Source organism: Crocodylus porosus, unplaced genomic scaffold (genome assembly GCF_001723895.1).
Source record: "Crocodylus porosus isolate Cpor-Errol unplaced genomic scaffold, CroPor_comp1, whole genome shotgun sequence".
Lineage (NCBI taxonomy): Eukaryota > Metazoa > Chordata > Crocodylia > Crocodylidae > Crocodylus > Crocodylus porosus.
In genome coordinates, this window is record NW_017728906.1 from 67001025 (window position 1) to 67024162 (window position 23138).

The following is a 23138-nucleotide window of genomic DNA, read 5'->3' on the forward strand; positions in this document are numbered from 1 at the left end:
AAAATGTTCTAGAGAAAGTGGAACAAGGTATTAGAGTAATCTTTTCTTTTTGTGAAATAATTTTATTTGGAGTAATGATGTGATGTGGATGCTTCACTTGCCTATGCTACAGACTAGTTGAAAAAAAGAATGTCATAAAATCTTCAAAGTTTAGTAAGAAGGGAAAGTGCATCTTTCTACTGGTATTAATAGAATGAAACTGTTGCTTGAGAAGAGTACCTTGTATACTGACCTTGCATGTCAAATATGAAAGTAGTAGATACAAATTCTGAAGTACAGTTTAAATGGCAGACCTGTTTTTTGTTTCCATGTGCCTTTGTAAAATGTCAGGTCTTAAACGATTTTTTGGCCCTGTTCACATACTAAATCTAGTAAAATATCCTAAAACTACTTGTGTTTGAAACTTTATAGAGCTCCCTTGAGCCCTAAAATTTCTACATTATGCATAATACATTATACATCAGTGGTACTATCACCTGAAGTTTTCATAGTGAGACCCTGTCAAATTCCAGTGAATCTGCAAATTCTGCTAAATACCTTGTCCCAACTTAAAATCTTATGTTGAATGTAAGACATTTCTCTGAATCAGCTGTTAATAGTTTCCCTTGTGTCACACTGAGTTCCAACCCCCACTGAAAAAATGCTCTTGTTAATCACTCTGGAAGATAGGTGATTTAAGGAGTTTCACAAAAAAACCCAAAAACTAGTAGTGGTACTTCTAATAAACGGACATGCTGAGCAAAAAAAAATGTTTCTTGGAACAGAATAGTAGTTTGTAACCACCTATCTTCAGGAAAAAAATACTGCCGTGAAAGTATGAAATTCTCAAAGTGACTTTGTTAGTTTGAGATGGGCTGGCAATTTATGTTTTAGAGGCATTGTTGAATTGATCATAAGCTTATGCTCATCCTTCAAGCAAGTAATGCTGCTCCTCCATTGCCAACTGATAAGTTCCCAGGTTGTAGCTATTAAATTTCTCTGCCTTTTAAGAGAAAGCTACCTCTGAGGAAAGGTCGTTTTCTTTTAAGGGTAGGGAAACTTAATAGTTTTGAGGAAGCCATTTGCCATGGGAAAATTAGCACAAAAATTAAACTGAGTAAGGAACTGTCTTTAGGGAAGAGAATATAGATTGTGTTGAAAGAGGAACTGTTGGGTGGGGAGGTTGCTAATGGAGTTCCTCAAATATCTCAACTTAATTGCATTTTCATTACATCTGTTGGAATAAAAAGAAGCATAGTCTTGGAACTTGCTTACAACCCAAAGTTAGAGGAAGCTTGATAGTCATAGGCTATGAGTATTAAGTGGATGAGGCAAGGGAATTTTAAGAGTGCAGTAAGGATGCAAATATTTCATGGGTGATTTATTTTCTATTGGACCAACTAAAAGGTTGGGATAAGATTTAGACAAGCTTCTAGATATTGCAGCGCCATTCCTCAGGTCTCAGAAACTGCCTCTACTGGGAACCTGAGAGAAGTCACTGCAAAATCTGAAAACTTGTCTAAATCTATTTCAGCTTTCCAGTTGGTCCAATAAAAGATGTCACCTCCAAAACTTGCCTTTCATAGTGTCAGGACCATTACGAATAGCTACATCACTTCTGCGCTACTACTATAGAAGCACACACTTTGTCATCAGTCTACTACGTTTGCTGCAACCTGGGAGCTTATCAGTTGGAAATGACAGAGAAAGAGCATTAGTTACTTGAAGGCTGAGCATAAGCTGCCAGTATGATATTGCTGTTAAAAAAATGCAATCCTTTTTGGGATTATAAGGAATTAAGTATTTTCAGTAGACAAGCACATACTAATATAATTGAAAATGGCAGTTAGGACCTCATATAACCCCATTCTAAAATGGAGCTTGTTCTGTTTATGGAAGTGTTTACTGAAAAATATACAAGTCTACTATTGTAAGTTTTACAGTATATTAGCCAATACTGTATCAGACTAGTAAGACAGCTTTTTACATATTTAGGCATTTATGCTTCATCTTATATTCTGCAGGACAGCTTTTTAGTTCCGTTCTTATGTTTTGAAGATGTAGCTTGTTGCCAATTCATTCTTTTCTCAGATCCTCTTTCTAGTACACAATGACTTTGTGTTTCAAAAGGCAATTAACACAGAGACCCATACCAGCAATTATGTTGGAGGCCTAGTTTTTCCAGAGTAGATGCAATTCTAATAAGATAGTTTCAACCCCATGTCAGGGTTTATTTTGAAACATAAGATAACGTGCTAGCAATTTTCCACATCCCAGTGTGTGTAATTAAATAGTAGATACTGAATCTGTTTGAGACAGAGCCTCTCTTGTGCACCATTGGAGCTCCATTGCCTTTAACACAGGTTTTTTTAGTATATTTTTATTGTAGGTTTCAGTATGAAGCAAGCAATAGGGCCCCATTGTGCTAGATATACTGACATTAAAAAAGAAAAGCAAAGCACTCCTTGCTATTTCTAATACACTGTGTATTCTTACATAGCCTGAAATGGGAAGTTCTACAGAAAGACACCAGGCAAAAAAAAAAATGGACAAGAGCAGCTGCAAATGAGATAGAGGCTTGTATGCAAATTTCATAGAAGTCTGCATTTTCTTCTAGCAGTATTCACACAGATAAGGAGTGGATAGTTTCATATCCCATTCCTGTGATTGAAACTGGTCTGACAAGAGTCCTAAAGCCAGTGGTCCTCAACCCTGTTAGAGGCAAGGCACCCCTCCATAACTTTTGTGAACTGAGCTATACCCCATTTCAACAACTAAATTTATTACACTGTTTGCCTCCTTCCAGCATGGCTAAGCACTGGAAAAAAGGGAACCAGGCAGGGAGAACTTGAGCATGCTCTTAAATGTTTATCTCATACTTCATGTGGCACCCTTGAAAAGATCTCTTATTACCCTGGTTAAGAATCACTGAGCTAGACAGTCAACCCTTTATTAATGCATGAACTTGCCAGCCTTCCTAGGACAACTGAATGCCAGTTTTCCCTACTGCTTCAGAAAGCACAATTTCACTCTATATGACTTACTCTCATCATGCTGTTTTCTTTAATGCGTTTTACTGACATTATAAGTGTCTTAGTTTTTTTAAAAAAAACTATCAGCACAGGAGTTTTATGCTGGGCTTCAGCAGCCAACCTTGTTTCTTTCTTCCTCATTTATTATGAGTAAGAAAAAAGATACTGCAACCTAGATTATAACCTAAATCAGTTAAATCCCTTAACAGTCCTAACTGAAAATAAAGCAAGTAGTTCTGTTACTGTACATACAGGACCAGAAGACTAATGAGCTGGACTCATTAGTTCTACATGAATAAGGTGTAAGAACTTGTGCTATTTTAAGCAGGTCTCTGCTGACACATGACGTAAGTAGATGGCATTACAACATGCAGGTCTGCTATGCTGTGTACTTCTAGATCATGCAAATCACAAAAGGTTTAAAAAATTAACACATTGGTTCAAGAAACAGTTAAGTATTACAGGTACAATCTTGACTCTTAAGCAATTACACCCATAAGATACAAAAAAAATTGAGCAATTTAGATTTCAGTTATTCAGCTTCAAAAAACAAGTCAGTGGTTCTACAGGAAGTAGCTGCACTCTGATGCATATCTGCATGTCCTAAATCTGGCTTCAACACATAAAGGTGCTAAGTCATTGGTTACATTTTACTGACTAGCTTACAAATTGGGAAAAGCATACCCATGTTACAGTAGCAACCATGTCAGCTGAAAAAAAACAAAACAAAAATCAGGCAGTCTATATAATGACAGAGCCATTCCTGCATGAATGTTTTAAAACAATTGCTTTTCCAGAACTTTATGCAGTCATATATTCTAATTTAATTGCAGCTGAATGACACAAAAGTTCTGCTATTTTAATAGCATTGCTACAGAGAACGTGCAAATAACCAAAGAATTTGTCTTGCAAACTGCCTTAAAACGGAATTAAAATGACAATTCATTTTACCCTTCATTTCACTTAAGCAAACATTCATTCCTTAAATTGAAACAAAGAAATACTCATCTCTTCTCCATTTAATCTTAATGGTGAAGTAAGTTAAACCCCAGCCTTGTCCTTGTGGAACCAAATCCAACCACTTTAAGAATAGATGCAACTAAGACTTATCCATTTATGCCAAGGCTACAGAGGAACCTCTGGAGTCATTAGCTTCTTGAATGGACTTTACACCTCTTTAGTGTAAAGATATTTATCATATTAGTCACAGGCTGAAAGGTATCAAGATCAGTGGTCCCATCTCAGACATAGGAAAGAAAGATTTGGAATACTTGAACAGTTTGAACAATAAACCAGAAGTACCCAATATATGTTGTAATTTGTCACTAAACTTCTGTTAAGCGAAGCCATTAAGCTGCTCATAGGGATACGGTGAAACTATCTGATTACAAGTTTAACTGCTTTAGCCTGGCCAAAACACTGGTTTCAAAATAGGGATTGTTGCCATTGTCCCTGAAATGCTTTTCAGTACCAGTTCAGCAGACTTTTTGCTGACCATTGGGAGGAGATCTGTTTCCCAGCACAAATGAGGCAGCAAGATCTAGTCATTAGTTGTATGAAACTAATGTTAGTTTGAAATATCCTGTTAGGAAAATATAAGAAGGCTTCAGTAAACTAGATGAAGGGAAAACACAGGCATTAAGGATGCAGGAGATTTATTTTCTCCCTTGAAATCTACAGTATTTTTAGTGATGCTAGGTAATTAATAGCAGAAAACCTGATTTATATTTTAAACATAATTAAAAGAAGAAAAAAATCACATTACAGATGAAGTACCACTTGAAAGGAATGCATTGAGACTGAAGTTATTAATATCTAGTATTATTTTGTTACAAAATGGATTTTAGTGAACCAAAAATGGAATGCTAATTTCATAAAAATATATGAACGTATAAATATTTCTTTGCATTTGAATTCAAGAAAAAGTTTCCTGAAGTAGTGCTTTTAGAACTTTCAAGTTTTAATAATTTCATTTGAAGTATTTATCATTTGATTTATTACATTTTGCAAATTATGTTTATGTTAAATGAACATTTTATTAGACACTTTCCTAGAGAAAAGATGCCATGAATTCATTAACAAGTCATTCACTGAATGGAAGCTCTCTCTCTACCCCATATCGCCCAAGAAAGCAGTAGTATATATATTTAATAATATTAAAGTAGAACCCCATTTGTCATTATCTGATTTATCCCTGAACCCCATTTTTTTTAGTCAGGACTACATTGGCAAAAAAGCATTTAACAGTCAACAGCAAGATGAACTGGGCTTGGGCTTCCGGTGAAGGTTTATTGTATCTGTGTGAATTAAGTGATCTGATCTATCTTCGGTAGCAAGAACTCTTCGAACAGCTTCCTCAAAGGCTGCTGCAACATTAGTGGCATCTTTTGCACTGGTTTCAAAATAGGGATGGTTGCCGTTGCTCCTGCACCAGGCCTGGACTTCTTCTGTTGACACCTGCCTTTCGTTTATGTCGATTTTGTTACCCAGTATCACAAAAGGAAAACTTTCTGGTTCTTTGACATCTGCATAGTAAATGAATTCTTTCTTCCAGTTGCCCAAGTTTTGAAAGCTTTGAGAGTCATCTACGCTGAAAGTAAGGAGGCAACAGTCAGAACCTCGATAGAAGGGAGTCCGCAAACTCCTGAACCGTTCCTGACCTGCTGTATCCCAAATCTGCATTGTAACAAAGTGTCCATCCACCTCCAAATCTTTATTTAAGAATTCCACACCTATTGTGTGGAACAGCTGTGTATCAAACTTGTTAGTGACATATCTGTTCATAAGTGAACTCTTCCCAACTCCACCATCTCCTAGGAGAATTACTTTAAGGAGAGAGGATTTTGCTGCCATTGTTATGCAAACAGATCTTTTCCACTTCTGAATCCTGTAAAATAAATACAGATTCTGTTTAGAAACAATATATTTACCCGAGTCCAAAACTACTTCAAAATAAAAACAACTCTCCATAATTAAATGCTATACATGGAAAATTATAAATTTATGTACAGAATCTAATTACCGTTGAATTATCTTTAATTCATCCCTGCCATCAATACTGCAGGGAAATTAATGGCAGTGGGGTAGGCAGCCTTCTCCCCATGTGCTTGCCTCTACTGACACTGATCCCAGTGCAGAGGAAGTTTCAGAGCAGGTCCTCCCCACACTGTGCAAAGCCCAATTTAGCCAGGGACACCAGCAGGAGCATGTAGGTTCCTACTTCCCCTCCACCCAAATTTCTCCCACTGGCTGGAAACAGGTGATGGACAGAAGAATCTGCATACTGCTGCCACTGTCCCTGGCTAAGCTGAGCTCCCCACACAGCTAGCTGCTCTCTGCAGGAGCAGCTCTGGCACTCCCTCCCCCACATCTGCATCAAATGAGGATAGCAGTGACAGCATACAAGTTCTTCCTTCCAGCCTGCTCTCAACCATCTTGGAAGATGAGGTGGAAGGAAGAACCTGTATGCTACTACCATCCCAGGCCAAGCCAGGCTCCTTGCACAACTGCTCCCCACTGCATGAGTCAGAAACAGTTTTGGCGCTCCCCCTGCATCTAGATTAGACCAGGATACCACTGCTCCTGAGCTCCCAGCTAGAGTAATCTATGCTCAGTTCTAAGAGGAAGCTTTGTTTCCCCCATATTGTACTTGCAGAGACCTCAAAAGGTCATTTAGTCCAACTCTTTGCTCAAGGCAGAATACTTCATATCTGAACCATCGCAGACAAATCGTTTCCAGTGATGGAAATTCCCCAATATCTCTAGGTAGTCTGTTCCAGTACTAAACCACTCTCAGTTAGAGGCAAAAAAAAAAAGACACTTTCCAACCTCTAACCTAAAATTCCTTTCTTACAATTTAGCCCATTACTTCTTATCCTGTCCCCTATAGTGTACAAAAGATTGTAATCATTTGTTCTGTGCCTAACTTTTATCAAGCCTTAATTTTTTTTCCAGATTAAACAATTACAATTCTTCCATCTTTTCTGTGCATCACCTTCTAGACCTCTAGTCATTTTTGTTTCTCTCTTCTGAACTCCTTCCAACTTGTCTGCCTCATTCTTGAAATACAGTACCCCCTAAACTGAAAGATACTCTGGCACTTGTTGGATAAGTTTGAAGAGCTTATGAAAAAACCATCTCTACTGTACTGGTTTTCTAGGACAATTCTCACTAACTAAATTTTTTTTCAGTGCATGTGCATTAGAAGTGGGAAGGGAAAGTAGGTTTTTAGTTCCCTTAATAGTAACTGCCTTCACAATATTGGTCACTTTAGTACCACAATTCATTTATAAAAGAATTAAAAATTATCATTATAATATTTGTCAAAAACAGTGAAAGCTGTAGAAATAAAGAATGTGCAATCATGTCTGTTCTGCTCCGTTTTATAATTTCAGTTAAACTTATCAAATGTGAGCCAGCAATAAAATACTTCTCTTAAATCAATGTCATTCTTTATATTATGTCAGTATTTGTATTTTGCTATTCCTACCTTATTGTTCCACTCCAACACTTTGTTAATAACATTTAAAACATAAATATTTAACTAGAGTCAAAATATAGGTAATGACTACATTAACAATTTTATCAAGTTCTCTCATCATTTGTTCACCAATGGCGGTAGAAAGGCTGTGTGTATAATTTGGTTGCGCGCATGCGCACACACACATTCTTTAGTACATTTCATGTTATCATTAAACTGAACTATACATTTTTTTGCACTGTTAATAAATGAAGTTCATTACATTTTAATCAGCAATCCTAGCCACTCAACCCTACAGTTTCTATACCAGCATAACTACTCTTCATCTGTATGACAATTAGTAAAGGTCAAAGCAGTTCAGACCAAATAAGCCTCATTCTAGAAGAGTTACATGGCCATGAGAGTATTCTCTTCTAAAAATACTGAAATTCACCAGTTCTGGTTGGCTGTATCAACTGGCAAACAACTGTACAGAATCAAGGTCCAATATAAGCTGGTACCTAACAGTGTACCTAAAGTATAATTCAGGCCCACACCAGAACCCTGTGATTTCAGGAACGTTCTTGTTCCTTTTATCCTGAGCTTCTTCATAGCATGCACAAGGCTTGGTCTTAGGACTCATTTACAATAAGAACATTAAAAAAAACCCTGAAGTTCTAACGTCAGTAGGAGCCTTGAGAGAGAAAGGTTTCTAGCGAGAGAGAAAAGACAGCTTTTTCTGGACAGAATTTGATGGGCAACTGATAAATTTATTCAATCTTTTCACTTAGAAGCAACACTTTAAAGGTAAGTCTACTCTTAAATGAAAACACTTTGGTAAGCAACACATTGGTAGTAGAATAAGCAATTTTCTTTCAAAAACTACACCTGGGATAAGTACCTAACCATAACTATGATCCTGTAAAGATGTTTAAGCAGAAGAGTTATAAGAAGACATAAACAGTCTTACTGAAGTCTACTGGACAGCTCACTCATGTATGCTCTGGAGTCTTTGCTGAATCAAGCCGATACATTTTTAATTAGATAGTTTTTGCCGTGCTTATTTTAAAAAAATTGCTTCTAAGTAGGGCAATTTAACTAAACCTCAGTTTGTACATTGATTTTTTTCTTCAATTGAGTGTAATAACTTGGAATGCTTATCTCTGCAGAGAAGGACAAGTTCAGGGTCTCTAACATCCTTAGTGCAAGGACAACCCAAATACAAAACTGATAAGCAAACAACTCATGCTATTATTTGCAACCAGCACAACTTGGTTAAATATGCTCATCTTCCAGAAGTGAAAAATGAAAATGGTTCAGTAAAACTATTCTCTTCCATCAGGGTATGCAACAAGAGTTAAATGTTACTTATTTTTTCTTTCTTCTTTGTTTAAAAAAAAAAAAAACCAACACGCAGTCCCCAAATCATTTAGAGGCATCTGTACGTAAGCACCGAGGCAGATTGAGTCTGCTGAAGCATGGTAATTACTGCACTCCAGCAGCCTCCTTTGTCTCATGCATCAGCATCCCTATGCTTAGAACAGGTGATGGGGTGCTTGGACTAAAGCTTGTCAAACAAGCTTTAGTTCAAGCACTGCTGCTGCCATTTTTGAGCAGAGAGATACTGACACGAGATGCTGAGGCGCTTGCCTCCCTGGAACATGTAAAAAGTACCCTAAGAGATTAAATACAGAATTAGAAACATTACTGAAGTTATTGTATTTTTCACATACAGCTTGGTTTAAAGTCTACAGTGCTTGCAAGTTACTTAAGCAAGGCTTCTGGTTTTTTGGGGAGTTTTTTTGCAACAAAAATGTAATCACTAACAAAAGCTTACTAAAATTGTAGACCCAAACATGTCTCCATATACGTTTAAGCGTTCACAACCATGCGATTAGAAGTAAGTAGAACCTTAAGTCTTTACAGGATCTTCACAGGGATTTATTTTCAATATTCTGGTTTTAGTCATATGAATGTTATAAAGAGAGATAAATATATACAACCTCCCAAAATAATGCACCCTCTTAAATTTATTAGATAAAATTGAAAAGTTGCAATATTAAGAGTCTTCCAATTTTAGAGCCAATGTTAAAATCAATAAAGAACCCCACAATATAAAAATATTAGATTTTAACTACTTGACCCTGTTTAACATGTGATATTCTGTTCGTGTTTACAAATACATAAACACCTGATATAGCAGCATACACAAAGAGAAATCAACATTTTCTGCATCAAACAGATACTTACTTTACCTTAATTGTTCAATTTAAATCATCATTCAGCATCTGCCAATGAAAAAAATATTTCAATTTTCTATACGAAAAAAATTTAAACCCATTTGAACAAATAGCAAGACCCATCTTTTCAAATTTGTCAAGAGACTGTAGATCTCAACTGTAGCTCACTCCACCAATTGGTTAAAGGCAGGTTAAAGGCATACCCAACCCTTCCCACACCTCAACCACACCCACCCCACCACATGCACCCACACCCTCACATACCCAACCCCCCCAAGTTGCACACATCCAATAGTCCTACATTGACACTTAAACAGTCTTTTTCCCCACACTCCACATGTATACACCCCAAACTAACCCCACCCACACATACACCCCTCCTACACACCCACACACTGCCCATACATATACCGCCCCCACACACACACACCCCAGCCACCCCCCTCCACACAATATACAAGCAAATCCCAACCCCTAAAAGGATTACTTCCTGGACAAAGGGAGAGTCTCGGAGCAGCAAGGGTCAGGGGTTGGGGGGTGAGGCTACCCTTGCAGCCCTTGATTCCTCACCAAAACTTGTTAAGCAGCCCCCCAGCCAAAATAACTGTCCTCCCCTTCTTTAAGAGAACTAAAACTTGAAAGTAGCACAGTTGCCTCTTAAGTAAGATGAAAGGCAAGTAAGATTCACAAGTTGAGTACCACTGTACTAGAGCTTCTTAACCTCCTGCCTTCAAGCCAAATGTTGCCTCCTGACCTTCAAATCCTGCCCCATGGGCTCCCCAAGGGTTGAGAAATTCATCAGCAGGGGAGCAAGGGCAGTTAATACTGCCATCTCCCCCACCCCCCAACAAAATCCCAAGCACTAGGCAATGTGTCCTAGCCAAGCCATGATCCTCTCACCACAAAGCCAGATTGGAAACCAGGCCACACCCCCTTCCTTCTGCATGGCTGGATTGGGGCTGAGCCAATCCCTTCCCCCTGCACAGATGGTTTTGGACCAGGCCATGCCCCTTTCTTCTTACAGGGCTGGGGCAAGCCCTCTTCCCTCACAAGGGGTCTCAACTGCCCCCCACCCCACTCCTTGCAGCTGGATGGGGCCCCACCACACTGGCCTGATTGAGTCCGCTAGCTGGATCTAGCCTGTGGATGGACTGGGCACTGCTCATCTAGCCCACTAGATGAAAAGGCTGAGAACCACAGTTCTAGTAGATGAATGTAAACAGGCTAGTATAAGCTGTCAGTGTTTCTGTAATCTATCTGATCATAGAAGGAACTAGCCTCATAGCCAGAAACTGCTAAAGGTTACAAAAAGACAGCTATGTGCCAGACTAAAAACTTCTGACCTGGAATCAAATATTATTTGCTGTCATTGGCTGAATCAGCTATCATGTGATGTGCAGACTCAACCCATGTTGAAGTTAACTGTGCCACTAACAACCAACTTTGGATGCCTACACTCCAAAACAACAGCTTTCAACCAGCAATCTTCATAGGTAGTTGGACTAGTTTAAGAAACGGGTAAGGGGTGGAGAAGGTGTGCAAAAGTAATACATTAAACAATGCATTTAATGCTTTGGAGTAGCTAAGAATCCTGAAATGAAGTGACACTTGTACTACTACTTAGTCCAGGGGTGCTTAACCTTTGGCCCACAAACCAGACCCAGCACCCACCACATTATCTGGCCTGTATGCTAAATTGGGTGCCAAGGAGCCTAGTCTCTGTGCACAGGGTCCAATCCACCCTGCAGACGTGCACCATGCTCCACATCTGGCTCACAGGGCCAAAAAGTTAAGCACCACTGACTTAGTGCACTCTTAACAGATTTTCAAAGTAGTAAGTAGTATGATATATTGAGTCTGCATGTAAATTTATAAGACACTGCACATGGTCCAAATCAATTCAATTTCAGTAAGAAGTCAATAATTCACATCAATCCAAGGCTATCAAATTTATAAGACTATGGGTCCACAAAAAGTTCCCCCATATATCCCACAACATTTTGGCAGGTAAAGAATCCTACACTGCTTCAGTAGGACAGCGCTATAGTAGGATTTCTGGAAGCAAATCAGAATAGCCATTTAGAAGCAGGATACAAAAATAGTATAGAAAGAATGTATTTATATTTATATTTATATTTATGATGAAGTGAAACTTCCTTTTTTCTTTTACCACTTTCAGAAGGTTATATGAGAACAAAGAGAAATTAAAGCCACAGGTTCCTCTTAAGATGCATACAGGCGCTTATGAGGCTATGGTACAGTAAAATCACAACATATCTAGTAAAATTAAGATACTTGGATCATTATAATAGCCTATAAGAAGTGCCAGTTTTGGAACATGCTATACATGAAAAGCCAATCATATACACCTACACTAGTATCTGAAATAAGAACTTATTTATAGCCAAACTCAAGTCTTCAGACTCCATTGTATCTTCTAATAAGAGTTTTCGTCACAAGAGAAAGCGTTTTGCCTTCAATGTTTATTTGAAGATTTTAACCTTGTCAAATGGCAAATACTCCAGTAAGAACCTTTCTGAGGTGGTTGTGATTTTTTTTTTGTTAAAATCACCCCTCATATAAATGGCGCATGAACTCCAAGATTCTTAACTGTATGCATATGTAGGTATATTTTATACAATTATACACGCAACATTATTGAAATCCATATTTTAAAAACAGAAATTCACAATTGAAGCCTTTATTCAGTCCAGCTACCATGCAAAGATTTGTAAGTTTAAAAACAATTAAGAACACAAATGAATTTCAAGATACTTCTATCCTTGACAATACTGTAAGATGGAAAAAGCCTGTTCCCCGTGTTCAGACTGAGAAAGAGGACATTCCAAATAGAGAGGAAAAAAATGTAACAATAAAAGCTTTGTTATCCAGCACCCACAGGGAATGGAGGGTGCCAGATAACAAAATATGCCGGATAACTGAGTGGCCCGCACAGGCACCTGCCCCGCTGCGTCTGGGGTATTGCCGCCCCTCCCGTGGGCTCCTTGGGCAGGGAAGGGGAACCCGCATAGGCTGCTATGCTCCCAGGCTGTGGGGGCTTGGCAATGCAGGCTGCTTTCCCCCAGGTCACAGGGGCTCCGCGAAACTGAAAGTGCCATGGTGAGCACTTTCAGTTTCACTTTTCCCTTACAAGCCCATACAAGCCAGCATGCTGGTTAACAGAGCATGCCAGTTTATAAGGTACAAGTTAACAGAGCTTTTGCTGTACCAATATTTACTGACTCTAAAATATATATACATCTTAGCACATACCCCAGATGTAGGGGAACTATCCAGAACTACTTTCAAATTCTTCTAAAATGAGTGTTAGTTTCATAGTGATCCTCTAAAACTAAAGGATGATATTTAATCCTTTATGACTCGAAAGACTTTATTGTTAAACTGCATATTCCCAAAAAGGCAGAGTGGGGAAAGAGAGAAGCGATGAAATGATTTACAACTTTATCATATGAAACTGCTTTTACAGGAATTGATTTACCTTTAATCCAATTACTTGTTTCTACTTTAGAACAATCAAATAATTTTAAACCACTGCATTATTGCATTAAGAAGCAAAGGATTTTAAGGAACTCTAAAAATGTAAAGAGATATGCCTACAAAATCTGTCCGTAAATGTTATGTTAAATCGGGGTGGGCAAAATGGCAGATCCAGCCAGCAACTGGACTCTATTGCTGCAGCCAGTTTCCATGGAGACCCCAGCAGGCACAGGTCAGGGTTTTCCCAGAGACTGGCCCCAGCAGTGCTGGCAGGGCATGTGGCTGAGCCAGGGCAGAGGTACAGTCCACTGCCTGCACACCCCTATCCAGGGCATGCAGGCAGCATACTGCAGCCCTGCCCTGGCTCTGGACCACACCATCACTGCTGCAAGATCCTTGCCCTGGCCATGAAGCAGCTCCCGGCCCAGCCACATGCTCTACCAGTGCTGCTGGGGCCAGTCTCCATGGAAGCTTGGCCCCATGCTGTCACTATGCCACTGATGCTGGGGTCTCCATGGAAGCCAGCTGAAGTGATGCGGGTAGGGGTTCCTGGGAAACGGAGTCCACCACAGGCCCAATCCAGCCCACGGGCAACACTTTTGCCCCCCTTGCATTAAATGGTTCACATTTTAGATGCACCACACGACTTGACTAGGAGCCTTTCCTTTTATTTGAAAGACTTAAGTATATTCTAAGAAAACTGAGGCAAAGAAAGGATCAGTGTCTTGGCCCAAGACATTAAAAGTGTGTTATAGGTTTAAAAATAAATAAATAAAGGGTAAAAAAAAAAGCCATAATCCTATCATTCAAACTCCCTCAGTCATTTATCCCCATTGCTCGTAACTGGGACATACTTTACCCTACTGCATTTGGTCTTCTGTGGTACATCAGACCTGAGTAAGTATCCTTCATTTATCATAAGCTTAAGGACCTCCAGCCACTTGGCTCTACAGTCTCTAAAGCAGAGGTAGCCACCCTACAGTAGAAGTGCCACAAGAGGCACAAGCAGCCTCCGTGTGGCACAGCAGATCAGGGGGAATGCAACAGAAAGCAGAGCAGCAGACTGGGAAGGTTGAAGTGGCACTTGGGAAGTCTGAAAGCCTAATTTGTGACACCTACTAAAAAAGTTAGCCACTATTGCTTTAGAAACTGAAAAGCCCCCCAACACCAGATATCATACTTGTCCACTGCTTCCCTATCATGTAGTTTGTACTTCCTTGTGGAAAACTTCTCATCACATGGGAGATGATCTGAACTTCCATCATAGCAGCTGGCTGCAACTACTATCAGGGTGGATTTGATTTAAATCACTGATGAGGAAGCCTGAATTTAATCACTGTTTTCTACAAAAGGGTACATCTACGTGTGCCATTTTAAGGAGCATTAGACATTTTTAAGGCACATTAAGGGTGCAGGTCTACATCAAGGCACCCTTAATGCACCTTTAAAATGGCCATTTTAGACTATTTGCACCTAAATTTGATACCTGCAAAAGCATGGATAGCTAAAGCGCCTTAGCATGTCTACACAAGTGTTAAGGCACATTAACACTGTGGACGTTACTAACTTTTGTCCTAAGTCAGTCTGTGCACCACGTTAATATGCCCTAGTGCGTGCATATTCAGACACATGACTAAATCGTTTTAATGCATATTAGGCAAATGTACATTAAGTTTAGGCATGCGTAAAAGCATGTGTAGACATCCTCAAAGTGCATTCTCGTTATCTGATATCCTTTATTCGTTTAACTTCTTGAAACTCTGCTCTTTTAGAGAAAGGTAAGGGCTTGACTGTGTATACAAACTTTGGGAAGAGACAACAGGGTAGGTAATCAGGTCTGTTCTCTCATCTTCATATACTGCTGTTAGCAAGGATGTTATCTCTGGAGACACAAAACCACAATTTGAGAACAGAAACTAAGCATCACAGAGATGCTTAATGAGATCTTCTAGACAGCACTGAGTCCCACTGGGTACAGCAGTTTTCTTTACGCTTTACTAATCTACAGTGGAACATTCAGGAACCCCCAAAAATTGGGCCTCTAACATAGTCCGTGGCCTGTTGTGACCCATTTCTAAAACTTTCCTAAAAAGGTATAGGAAGATATCACCTCAAACAGTATATACAGTAAAATCCCTGTTATCCAGCATCTGAGTAACCGGAAGACTCCATAAACTATAATTTCCGGCCAGACATGGGCTGGGGAGCTCACACATGGCTGCTGCCACTGCCACCCAACTCTGCCTATTGCTTCATCGCATTGGCGACTCATATTCATCCTGGAGTCAATCATGACTCCAAGATCTCTCTCTACCTCTCTGCTGCTGAGAGGGCCAGCCCCTAACCTACAACCGTAATGCTGGTTCCCTCTCCCCAGGTGCAGCACCCTGCACTTGTTGAACCGCATCCTGTTCAGATCTGCCCACTTCTCCAACCTATCCAGGTCTGCCTGGATGCGGTCCCTGCCTGCCAGCGCATTCACTTTACTCCACAGCTTGGTGTCATCAGTGAACTTGAACAGGGTGCTCTCCACACCCTCATCCAGGTCGCTAATGAAGATGTTGAACCCTCATCCAGGTCGCTAATGAAGATGTCGGCCCAAGGACCGAGCCCTGGGGGACTCCGCTGCCCACACACTCCCAGGCTGACATGGACCCGTCCACCATCACCCTCTGCGTGTGCCCCTGGAGCAGTTTGCCACCCATGTGACTGTGCATTCCTCAATGCCACAGTCCCTCAGCTTGCTCACCAGAATTGGGTGGGACACCATGTCGAAGGCCTTCTGGAAGTCCAAGAAGATGACATCGACTTCCTACTTCACATCTAAGCTCTTTGTTACTTGGTCATAGAAAGAGACCAGGTTAGTCAGGCAGGATCAGCCTGGCATGAACCCATGTTGGTTACACCTCAACATCACTTCCCCTGCAGGGCTCTCACAAATGTGGCCCTTGATTATTTTTTTCAAAGACCTTCCCCAGAATAGAAGTGAGGCTGACTGGCCTGTAGTTGCCAGGCTCTTCCTTCCTCCCCTTCTTGAAAAAGAGGGACCACATTGGCCCTTTTCCAGTCCTCAGAGACTTGGCCAGAGCACCAGGAGTCCTCGAACAGCTGTGCCAATGGCTCCGCAATGACACCAGCCAATTCCCTCAGCACCCGCGGATGAAGGTCATCCGGGCCCGCTGACTTGGATAAAGCTAAGCCCTCCAGGTAATCCTTAACTAGGTCTGAACTAACAGTTGGGGGACTCGCATCCTTCCTGGGCCTCTCTACGCTATCACCCGAGAGTACCCCATTGTCAGCAGACAGGAACATGGAGGCAAAGAACTCTCGTGTGTCCGTCACCAACTGCCCTGCCCTGCCCCACCCCGTAGGGGTCCAATGTTACCCTGAGACTTCTCCTTGTTACCTATATACTTGAAAAAGGACTTTTTGTTATCCTTAATCCCAGAAGCTAATCTAAGCTCCAGTGCTGCTTTAGCCTCCCTTACCAAATCCCTACAAACTCAGGTCAGGAAGGTGTACTCCTCCTTGGTCCCTGCCCCCTGCCTCCACTGCCAGTACGCTTTTTTAAAACAGAAATTAGCTCTATCAGGCCTGTCAGAAACACAACGGGCCCCACCTGGCCTTGAACTCTCATTCTGCTGGCCCAAAGCACAGAAAACATGCCACAGCACTGGACCACAAGAGCAAACCCATAAGATCATAGGATCCTATGGGTCATCATTGCTGGGTCATAGGATCCCAGCAAGAAAATCCATCCAGGTTTCTCTCGAAGGTGTTCAAAGTACCTTGAACCACCTCTGGCGGCAGGCCATTCCAGACTTTGGGGGCTCAAACAGTAAAGAAGTTCTTCCATATGTCCAGCCTGAAACGGTCTTGCAGTTTTTAACCATTCAACCTTGTCACCCCTTGGGGCGCTCTGGTGAACAAACATTCCCCCAGATGCTGGTGAACACCCCGATAAACTTATAGGTGGCCATCAGATTTCATGATGTAATCTTTGAGCTTTAACACATCTTAAATTAAAATGACCTTTATATAGGTTTATTTTTTTAAAGCATCTTATATATATGCTGTATATACAGCATATAAACAAGATGCATAGAGAGAGAGAGAGAAAGAAAGAAAGAAAGAGAGAGAGAGAGGTAATATATTTTAATCAAATTGTTTGATGTAATCATAAAGAAAAAAAATCAATTTTTTTAATTAAAAAAAATTACTGATTTTTATCCACCCTGTCTACTATATGTGCATTTACTGGTCTAGAAAAACTGGTGCACTGTATTGGAAGAGGCCCAATATTATTGAGTAGATGCAGCTCAACTAATAAACTGTATAGTAAAATAAAACTAGAACAACATTAAAACAAATAAAAATAAAAGAGAGATAAGAATAAAATAAACTTGAAATATCAACTTAGATTAGGGTTCCTGCTTGCAACTAAAATGAACAGATCTAGCAGAGACCACACTGAAAAAGTCATAGATGTTAAAGTCAGAAGGGACCTCAATAGATCATTGAGTCTGACCCCCTGCCATGGCAGGATGTTTCCTCCCATGTACATTTATCCTTATGACTTCTGGAGGAAGACTTATCATAAAAGAGTTTTAGCAGAGAAGTACACTGGATACTACAAAAAGGTTTAAAATAAACGTCTCTGGTCAATAACTCCTTTTACAAGGCTGCCTTTCCTCATTCTCTCTTTCTCTCTCTCCAATAACACTTTGTACCAAAATGATGCTGTTTTTATACAAGTCAGGATGGTTGTTGGCAGCCTCAATGCTGAAAAGCACTGACACTTACTTGGCAAAGTTGTGGGCTGCAATGGGGTGGGGAATGAGGGAAGGAGGTTGTTAACCCTGTCTGCAGACTCAGGAAGATGACAGCATCCTGGCCTACAACCCAGAAGTATTTTATATTAAATGAGAGCCTGAAGACAAGTCAGCAAGGGCTGCTACTGCTGCAGGCCACCTCTAAAGCTCCCCCTTTTTCTGCCCCCATTGCATAACACAGACCCTAGCACAGCCCAGCTGCAGTGGGACCTTGCAGATCACCCCTCCCAATCTGGCGATTTGAAAGTTATTCTGCAAACTACATCCCCCTTTTAGGAACAAGACAGCATTCTGCTCTTTCTTGGCCTTCAACTCGCCTAAAGGAACAATTCCCAGAAGATCGGATATTATGTCTCCTTTGCTGCCCTGGCACCCAAAACGCCGCTCAAGCAAACTGCCCTCCCACAGGAGTCTGAAGGTTTCTGCAGCAGGGACTTGCAACCCTGGCCACAAACAGAAAGTTTCTCCTGGTTTTCCCCAGCCATGAAAGGGAGAGCTTGTCAAGCAAGGGAAGAACCACATGTAGGGTGCCTGGTTCCGCTACCTGGGAAAGGACTTAAAAAAAAAAAAAGAAAAAAGAAAAATCGGGGCAGCCAGCGTGAAAGGCAAACGTTGGGGACCCCAATTGAAAGGGGTTAAAAGGCAAACACTTACATATGGCACACACACACGCACACACACACGCGGGGGAGGGACGAACGGCCCTGCAGTCACGGGATCCCGGTCACGCCAGCAGCAGGCGGGGGAAGGGGGACGGCTGCAGTTGCCCGCGCGGGCCCCGCCGCCGCTGGCGTCGGAGGGGACATTTTGGGCGCAGGCTCGGGGGTGGGGGGCGATGGGGCCGCCGTTACCTGCCCGCGAGGTGGAAGCGGCCGCCGGCAACACCGGCCCACGATGCGCAGCTGCCACCGGCCGGGAAGGAAGGAGGCGCAACATGGCGGCGGGGAGGGGCGGGGTCTCGGGTCACGTGAGCCATGCCCGGCCAACCTCCCCGGTTGGTGGCGGGGCTTCCGTGTGGCCCCGCCCCTCCGGCGCGGTTCTGCGCCTCTCACTCCGCCCCCACAGCCGGGCTCCAGAGTGAGGGGGCGGGGCCGTGCGCTTCCCGCGCCTCCCCCAGCCCGTTGCTTAGCTTCAGGCGCAGCACAGACACAGAAAACAAGAGACATGCAAATATCTACAGACGCACACAAGACAGACACACGTACCTACAGACACCAGACACACACCACATACAAGACCCAGACACACACACAAATACCCACAGACAGACACACATCCACAGATACCCACAGGCAGACACACCACAGACGTACATACACAGAGAGGAAATGGCACATACCCACAGAAACGCACAAGACAGACACATACATACCCACAGCCAAACACATGCACACAGACACACATGCACAGATACCCCCCCCCACACAGGTTCACTCAATTGGACATCCTAATGATGAGAGAAAGAGATCATTCAGGCCTTAAATAAGAGGCATTTACTTTCAAAAAACAGATAATTTTCTTGGTTTTGTCTCTTGCTAGTTTGGAGATACAACCCTTCAATAAGAACAATGTTAAGAATTTGTCTTGTATTGTTGCCCCTTTTCCCAATGCAGATATTTCATTCTGACATTACTGCCTCACCCTCCAACACCAAAAGCTGAGTAGCAACAACTGTCTAGTTCCTTGCAAGCTGCACAAATGGCTACGAGGGAGCCTGGATCTATTTTAAACTTTACACACATGTACAAGCATGGGAACAGAGATGGTCAAAGAAAATGCAGACAGTTCCTTCCCACAGGAATCTCACTGGTCCAAAAGAGTAACTGGGCCTCAAGATTGAACTCTATGCAAAGGCCAAGCCAGAAAGCACTGTCCTGCTGCTTGCGCAGCTCCCTCTTGACAACTGCCTCTATCCGTAACTTTGCACAATCAAACACTATTGCCACATATCCTGTCTCCCTTCAACAGAAATATGTAATATCTTTTGTCCCAAAGGATTCCAAAACACATTATAAATTGTATACTACAAATACCAGTGAAATATAACCACCTCTGGTTATATGCAGGGATTCTGGTTTTCTCTGACTTAAAAAAATCCCCAATTTTCAGATTTAAAAAAGTAATCCGCAAGTCACATTTTTCCATGATTAAAATGAGACACCACTCTGTGTGTGTGTGTGTGTGTGTGTACACACAGACACACACACTAGCTAATTGCCCATCATGAATGACAGTGTTTTCGGGAGTGTTTACATGCCTCTTCTTCTCCCGCCCCCCGCTCACCCTTCAGGGCTGCCCATGTAAACAGTCCCTCCACCGCCGCCACCTCCTCCTCCAGCCTCCGGCTTCGTGGCTTCCTCCCTACAGCCTGCCCAAGGGGCAGCATCAATGGCTCTCTCCTACCCACCCACCCACCTCCACCTTCTTCTGCAGAGCAGCAGGGCTCCTGCCTCCCTGCCGGCAGCTTCCTCTTTGCCTGAGGAGGTGGAGCCCCCACAGCCAATTGCCGCTGGCCCTCTTGGCGGCGCGTGTGCAGTTGTCCAAAAGCATTACAGACAGACAGGCAAACTAAGCCCTTTATTATATTAGAATATTTATATATTAATTACATTAAATTTTAATCATGGAAAAACGCAAATTTAGGGTTTTTTTTTTTAACCAAAAATTGAGGTTTGTTTTTTTTTTTAAATCATTGAAAACCTGGATCCTTGGTTATAAGCAAACTCCTGTCTCATTCCATGGGGGAGAAATGATTCAATCAAGGATACTCTGAGGGCAATCACCTGCTCTTATTTTAAAATACTATCAACTCACTGTATTGAGGACAATGGGAAGGCACAAAATCCCCACAGAGACTGAGGAAAGTATGCCTTTTACTGCAACAGTGGCTCCAGGAACACAACTGTGGCACCCTCCTCCTCCCCCTGCCCCAACTTTGAAAGAGTAGCATACACTTCCTGTGCATTGGGACAAACACCACAGCCTATTGCTAATGGCTGCATCCATTCACTATGAAAATCAGAAACCCCTGATAGCATTAGATTGTGTTGTGTTTCTGTTAAAATAGGTGTCCCTCCCAGGTGGTCAGTACTGCAAAGCCCAACTCTTAGGTGCCCTGCTATTCAACAGAATTCACAACCCTGAGTCAGGTGTCCAGATTCCCAGTATCAATGGGCTTATTAGGAATGTAAGACTGGAGATCCACCAAAATCAGCAGACTGACTGAGACCCAAACTAGCCAGCTGGAAGTGCTGAAAAAGGAGGAAGCACCGAAAGCCCTTCCCTGAAAGCTAGTTCAGTACCTGTCTTCATTCAGCACTCTCAACTGTGAAGATTCTCCTGGATCTAGGCACCTAAATCCCTGTTCTGCATTATTTGTAGTAAGGCCCAAACCAATCCTCAGTCCCTGGCTTGCCACGGCGGCAGAAAATGAAAAAAATCTAAAGGTGATAGAAAGCAGTAGAGCAATGTCACTGGTGAGAAATTCCCTGTAACTACTGTTTGGAGAAGGATTCATGGGCACAAAAAGGAGGTATACTCAGGCTCTTTTGGTCAGCACAAAGTACATGCACCACTGCAATTTTGAGGGAATGGAAAAGGAAGTAAAAAGAGGGTGCAGAATGAGGGATTTAGGATTACATCTTGCAAAGCAGGGACATCAGTAGGCTTGTTGTGATCAAAGATGTGTCTATGTATACATCTCACCATCTTTCTCTTCTTGCTGTCATCAACTGTGCTTGCAAGTAGGTAGAACACAGGAACTGACAGAAATAATTGTTACAGAGAGTAGGCTTCTTGTAACTTTCAATAATTTTGCTTGTACAAAAGAACTATGTTGACAGGAAGAATAGAAGAAATGAGTGCCATTGATGTATTCACTTATTTCTCCAAACTTTCTGTTGGGTTGCCCAGGTATCAGCTGACTTTCTAACATTGCTAGTGTCATTGGATTAAGAGACATAGAAATGTAGATTTAACTTTATAAGTAAATGTTAAGAAAATTTAAAAAACTGAATGGGTAGAAGGAAAGAAATATAGAGGCCCAGACGAGGACGGAAACATAGAACAGGGTGAAGAAAGGGGGGCTAAGCTAAGTTACATAGCTAAGTAATATAGTAAGGGGATAGCCTACTTGGCCCCAGATGGAGGGGGTGGGTAAGGGGGCTAGGGCCATGATGCTTCCAGAGAAGAGAGGATACATAATGCTTTGTGCAAGAAAGCCGCATCATTGCAAAGCGATTCTGAAGAGTACACACAGATACAAGTAACATTATACAGGGATACAACTGCAGGGATGAGAGACAGTCCAGGTATTATGGTTCTCAGTAGCAGTCCGATGGAGGGGGGTGCTCAGGCAGTCCCATCTGGTTTGCTTTCAGCTGATGGGCTCCACGTACTGGCACTCACCAATTGTATGTTTGATGTAGATGTCTCTTGACCATCTGATGGTGTTGGACACCATATGTCTCCTCATCACCTTGGCAGTGGTGGGATACTCAGCAGGCATGGAGGATGTTCTCATTGCTGGGGTCCTATGCTCTGAGCACCTGATGATCAGCACCTCAACCATAGATTTCACAGACTTCATAGATTTCATAGACATTAGGGTTGGAAGGGACCTCAGAAGATCATCGAGACCAGCCCCCTGCCCCAGGGGCAGGAAGTCAGCTGGGGTCATAGGATCCCAGCAAGATAAGCATCCAAATTGCTCTTGAAGGTGTTCAATGTAGGTGCATGAACCACCTCTGGTGGCAGGCTATTCCAGACCTTGGGTGCTCAGACAGTGAAGAAATTCTTCCTTATGTCCAGCCTGAAATGGTCTTGCTGGAGTTTATAACCGATTGACTTTGTCATCCCTTGGGGTGCTCTGGTGAACAATCGTTCCCCCAGAACCTGGTGGTCACCGCTGATAAACTTATAGGTGGCCATCAGATTGCCCCTGAGCCTGCGCTTTTCCAGGCTAAAGAGTCACGTAGCTCTCAGCCTGTTGTCGTAAGGTCTGTTACGTCCAGTACTGCATCCAGTTTTGGGCTCCACAATTCAAAAAGGATGTGGAGAAGCTTGAGAGAGTCCAGAGGAGAGCCACGCGCATGATCAG

The 23138-nt window shown here is 42.0% G+C and overlaps 1 protein-coding gene and 1 long non-coding RNA gene across 3 annotated transcripts; both read right to left on the reverse strand.

Annotated features, from left to right (window-relative positions):
• Window positions 1-3382: 3382 nt before the first annotated feature.
• On the reverse strand, window positions 3383-18954 carry RAB9A (RAB9A, member RAS oncogene family). 2 transcript variants are annotated; one of them, XM_019529312.1, is made up of 3 exons: window positions 18892-18954; window positions 9721-9758; window positions 3383-5898 (listed from the first exon to the last, which is right to left on the reverse strand). In XM_019529312.1, exon 3 carries the CDS (start codon window positions 5862-5864, stop codon window positions 5259-5261), a length of 606 nt encoding a protein of 201 aa, XP_019384857.1. In that variant the 5' UTR covers window positions 5865-5898; window positions 9721-9758; window positions 18892-18954; the 3' UTR covers window positions 3383-5258. The 2 variants fall into 2 exon arrangements, with proteins under 2 accessions (XP_019384857.1, XP_019384858.1); XM_019529313.1 differs by having other exon boundaries at window positions 9726-9758; window positions 18892-18942.
• Window positions 3451-21610, reverse strand: LOC109306055. Its single transcript, XR_002099829.1, has 4 exons — window positions 21600-21610; window positions 17467-17470; window positions 8451-8457; window positions 3451-4392 (listed from the first exon to the last, which is right to left on the reverse strand). It is a non-coding gene; the product is annotated as an uncharacterized LOC109306055 (long non-coding RNA).
• Window positions 21611-23138: the final 1528 nt, after the last annotated feature.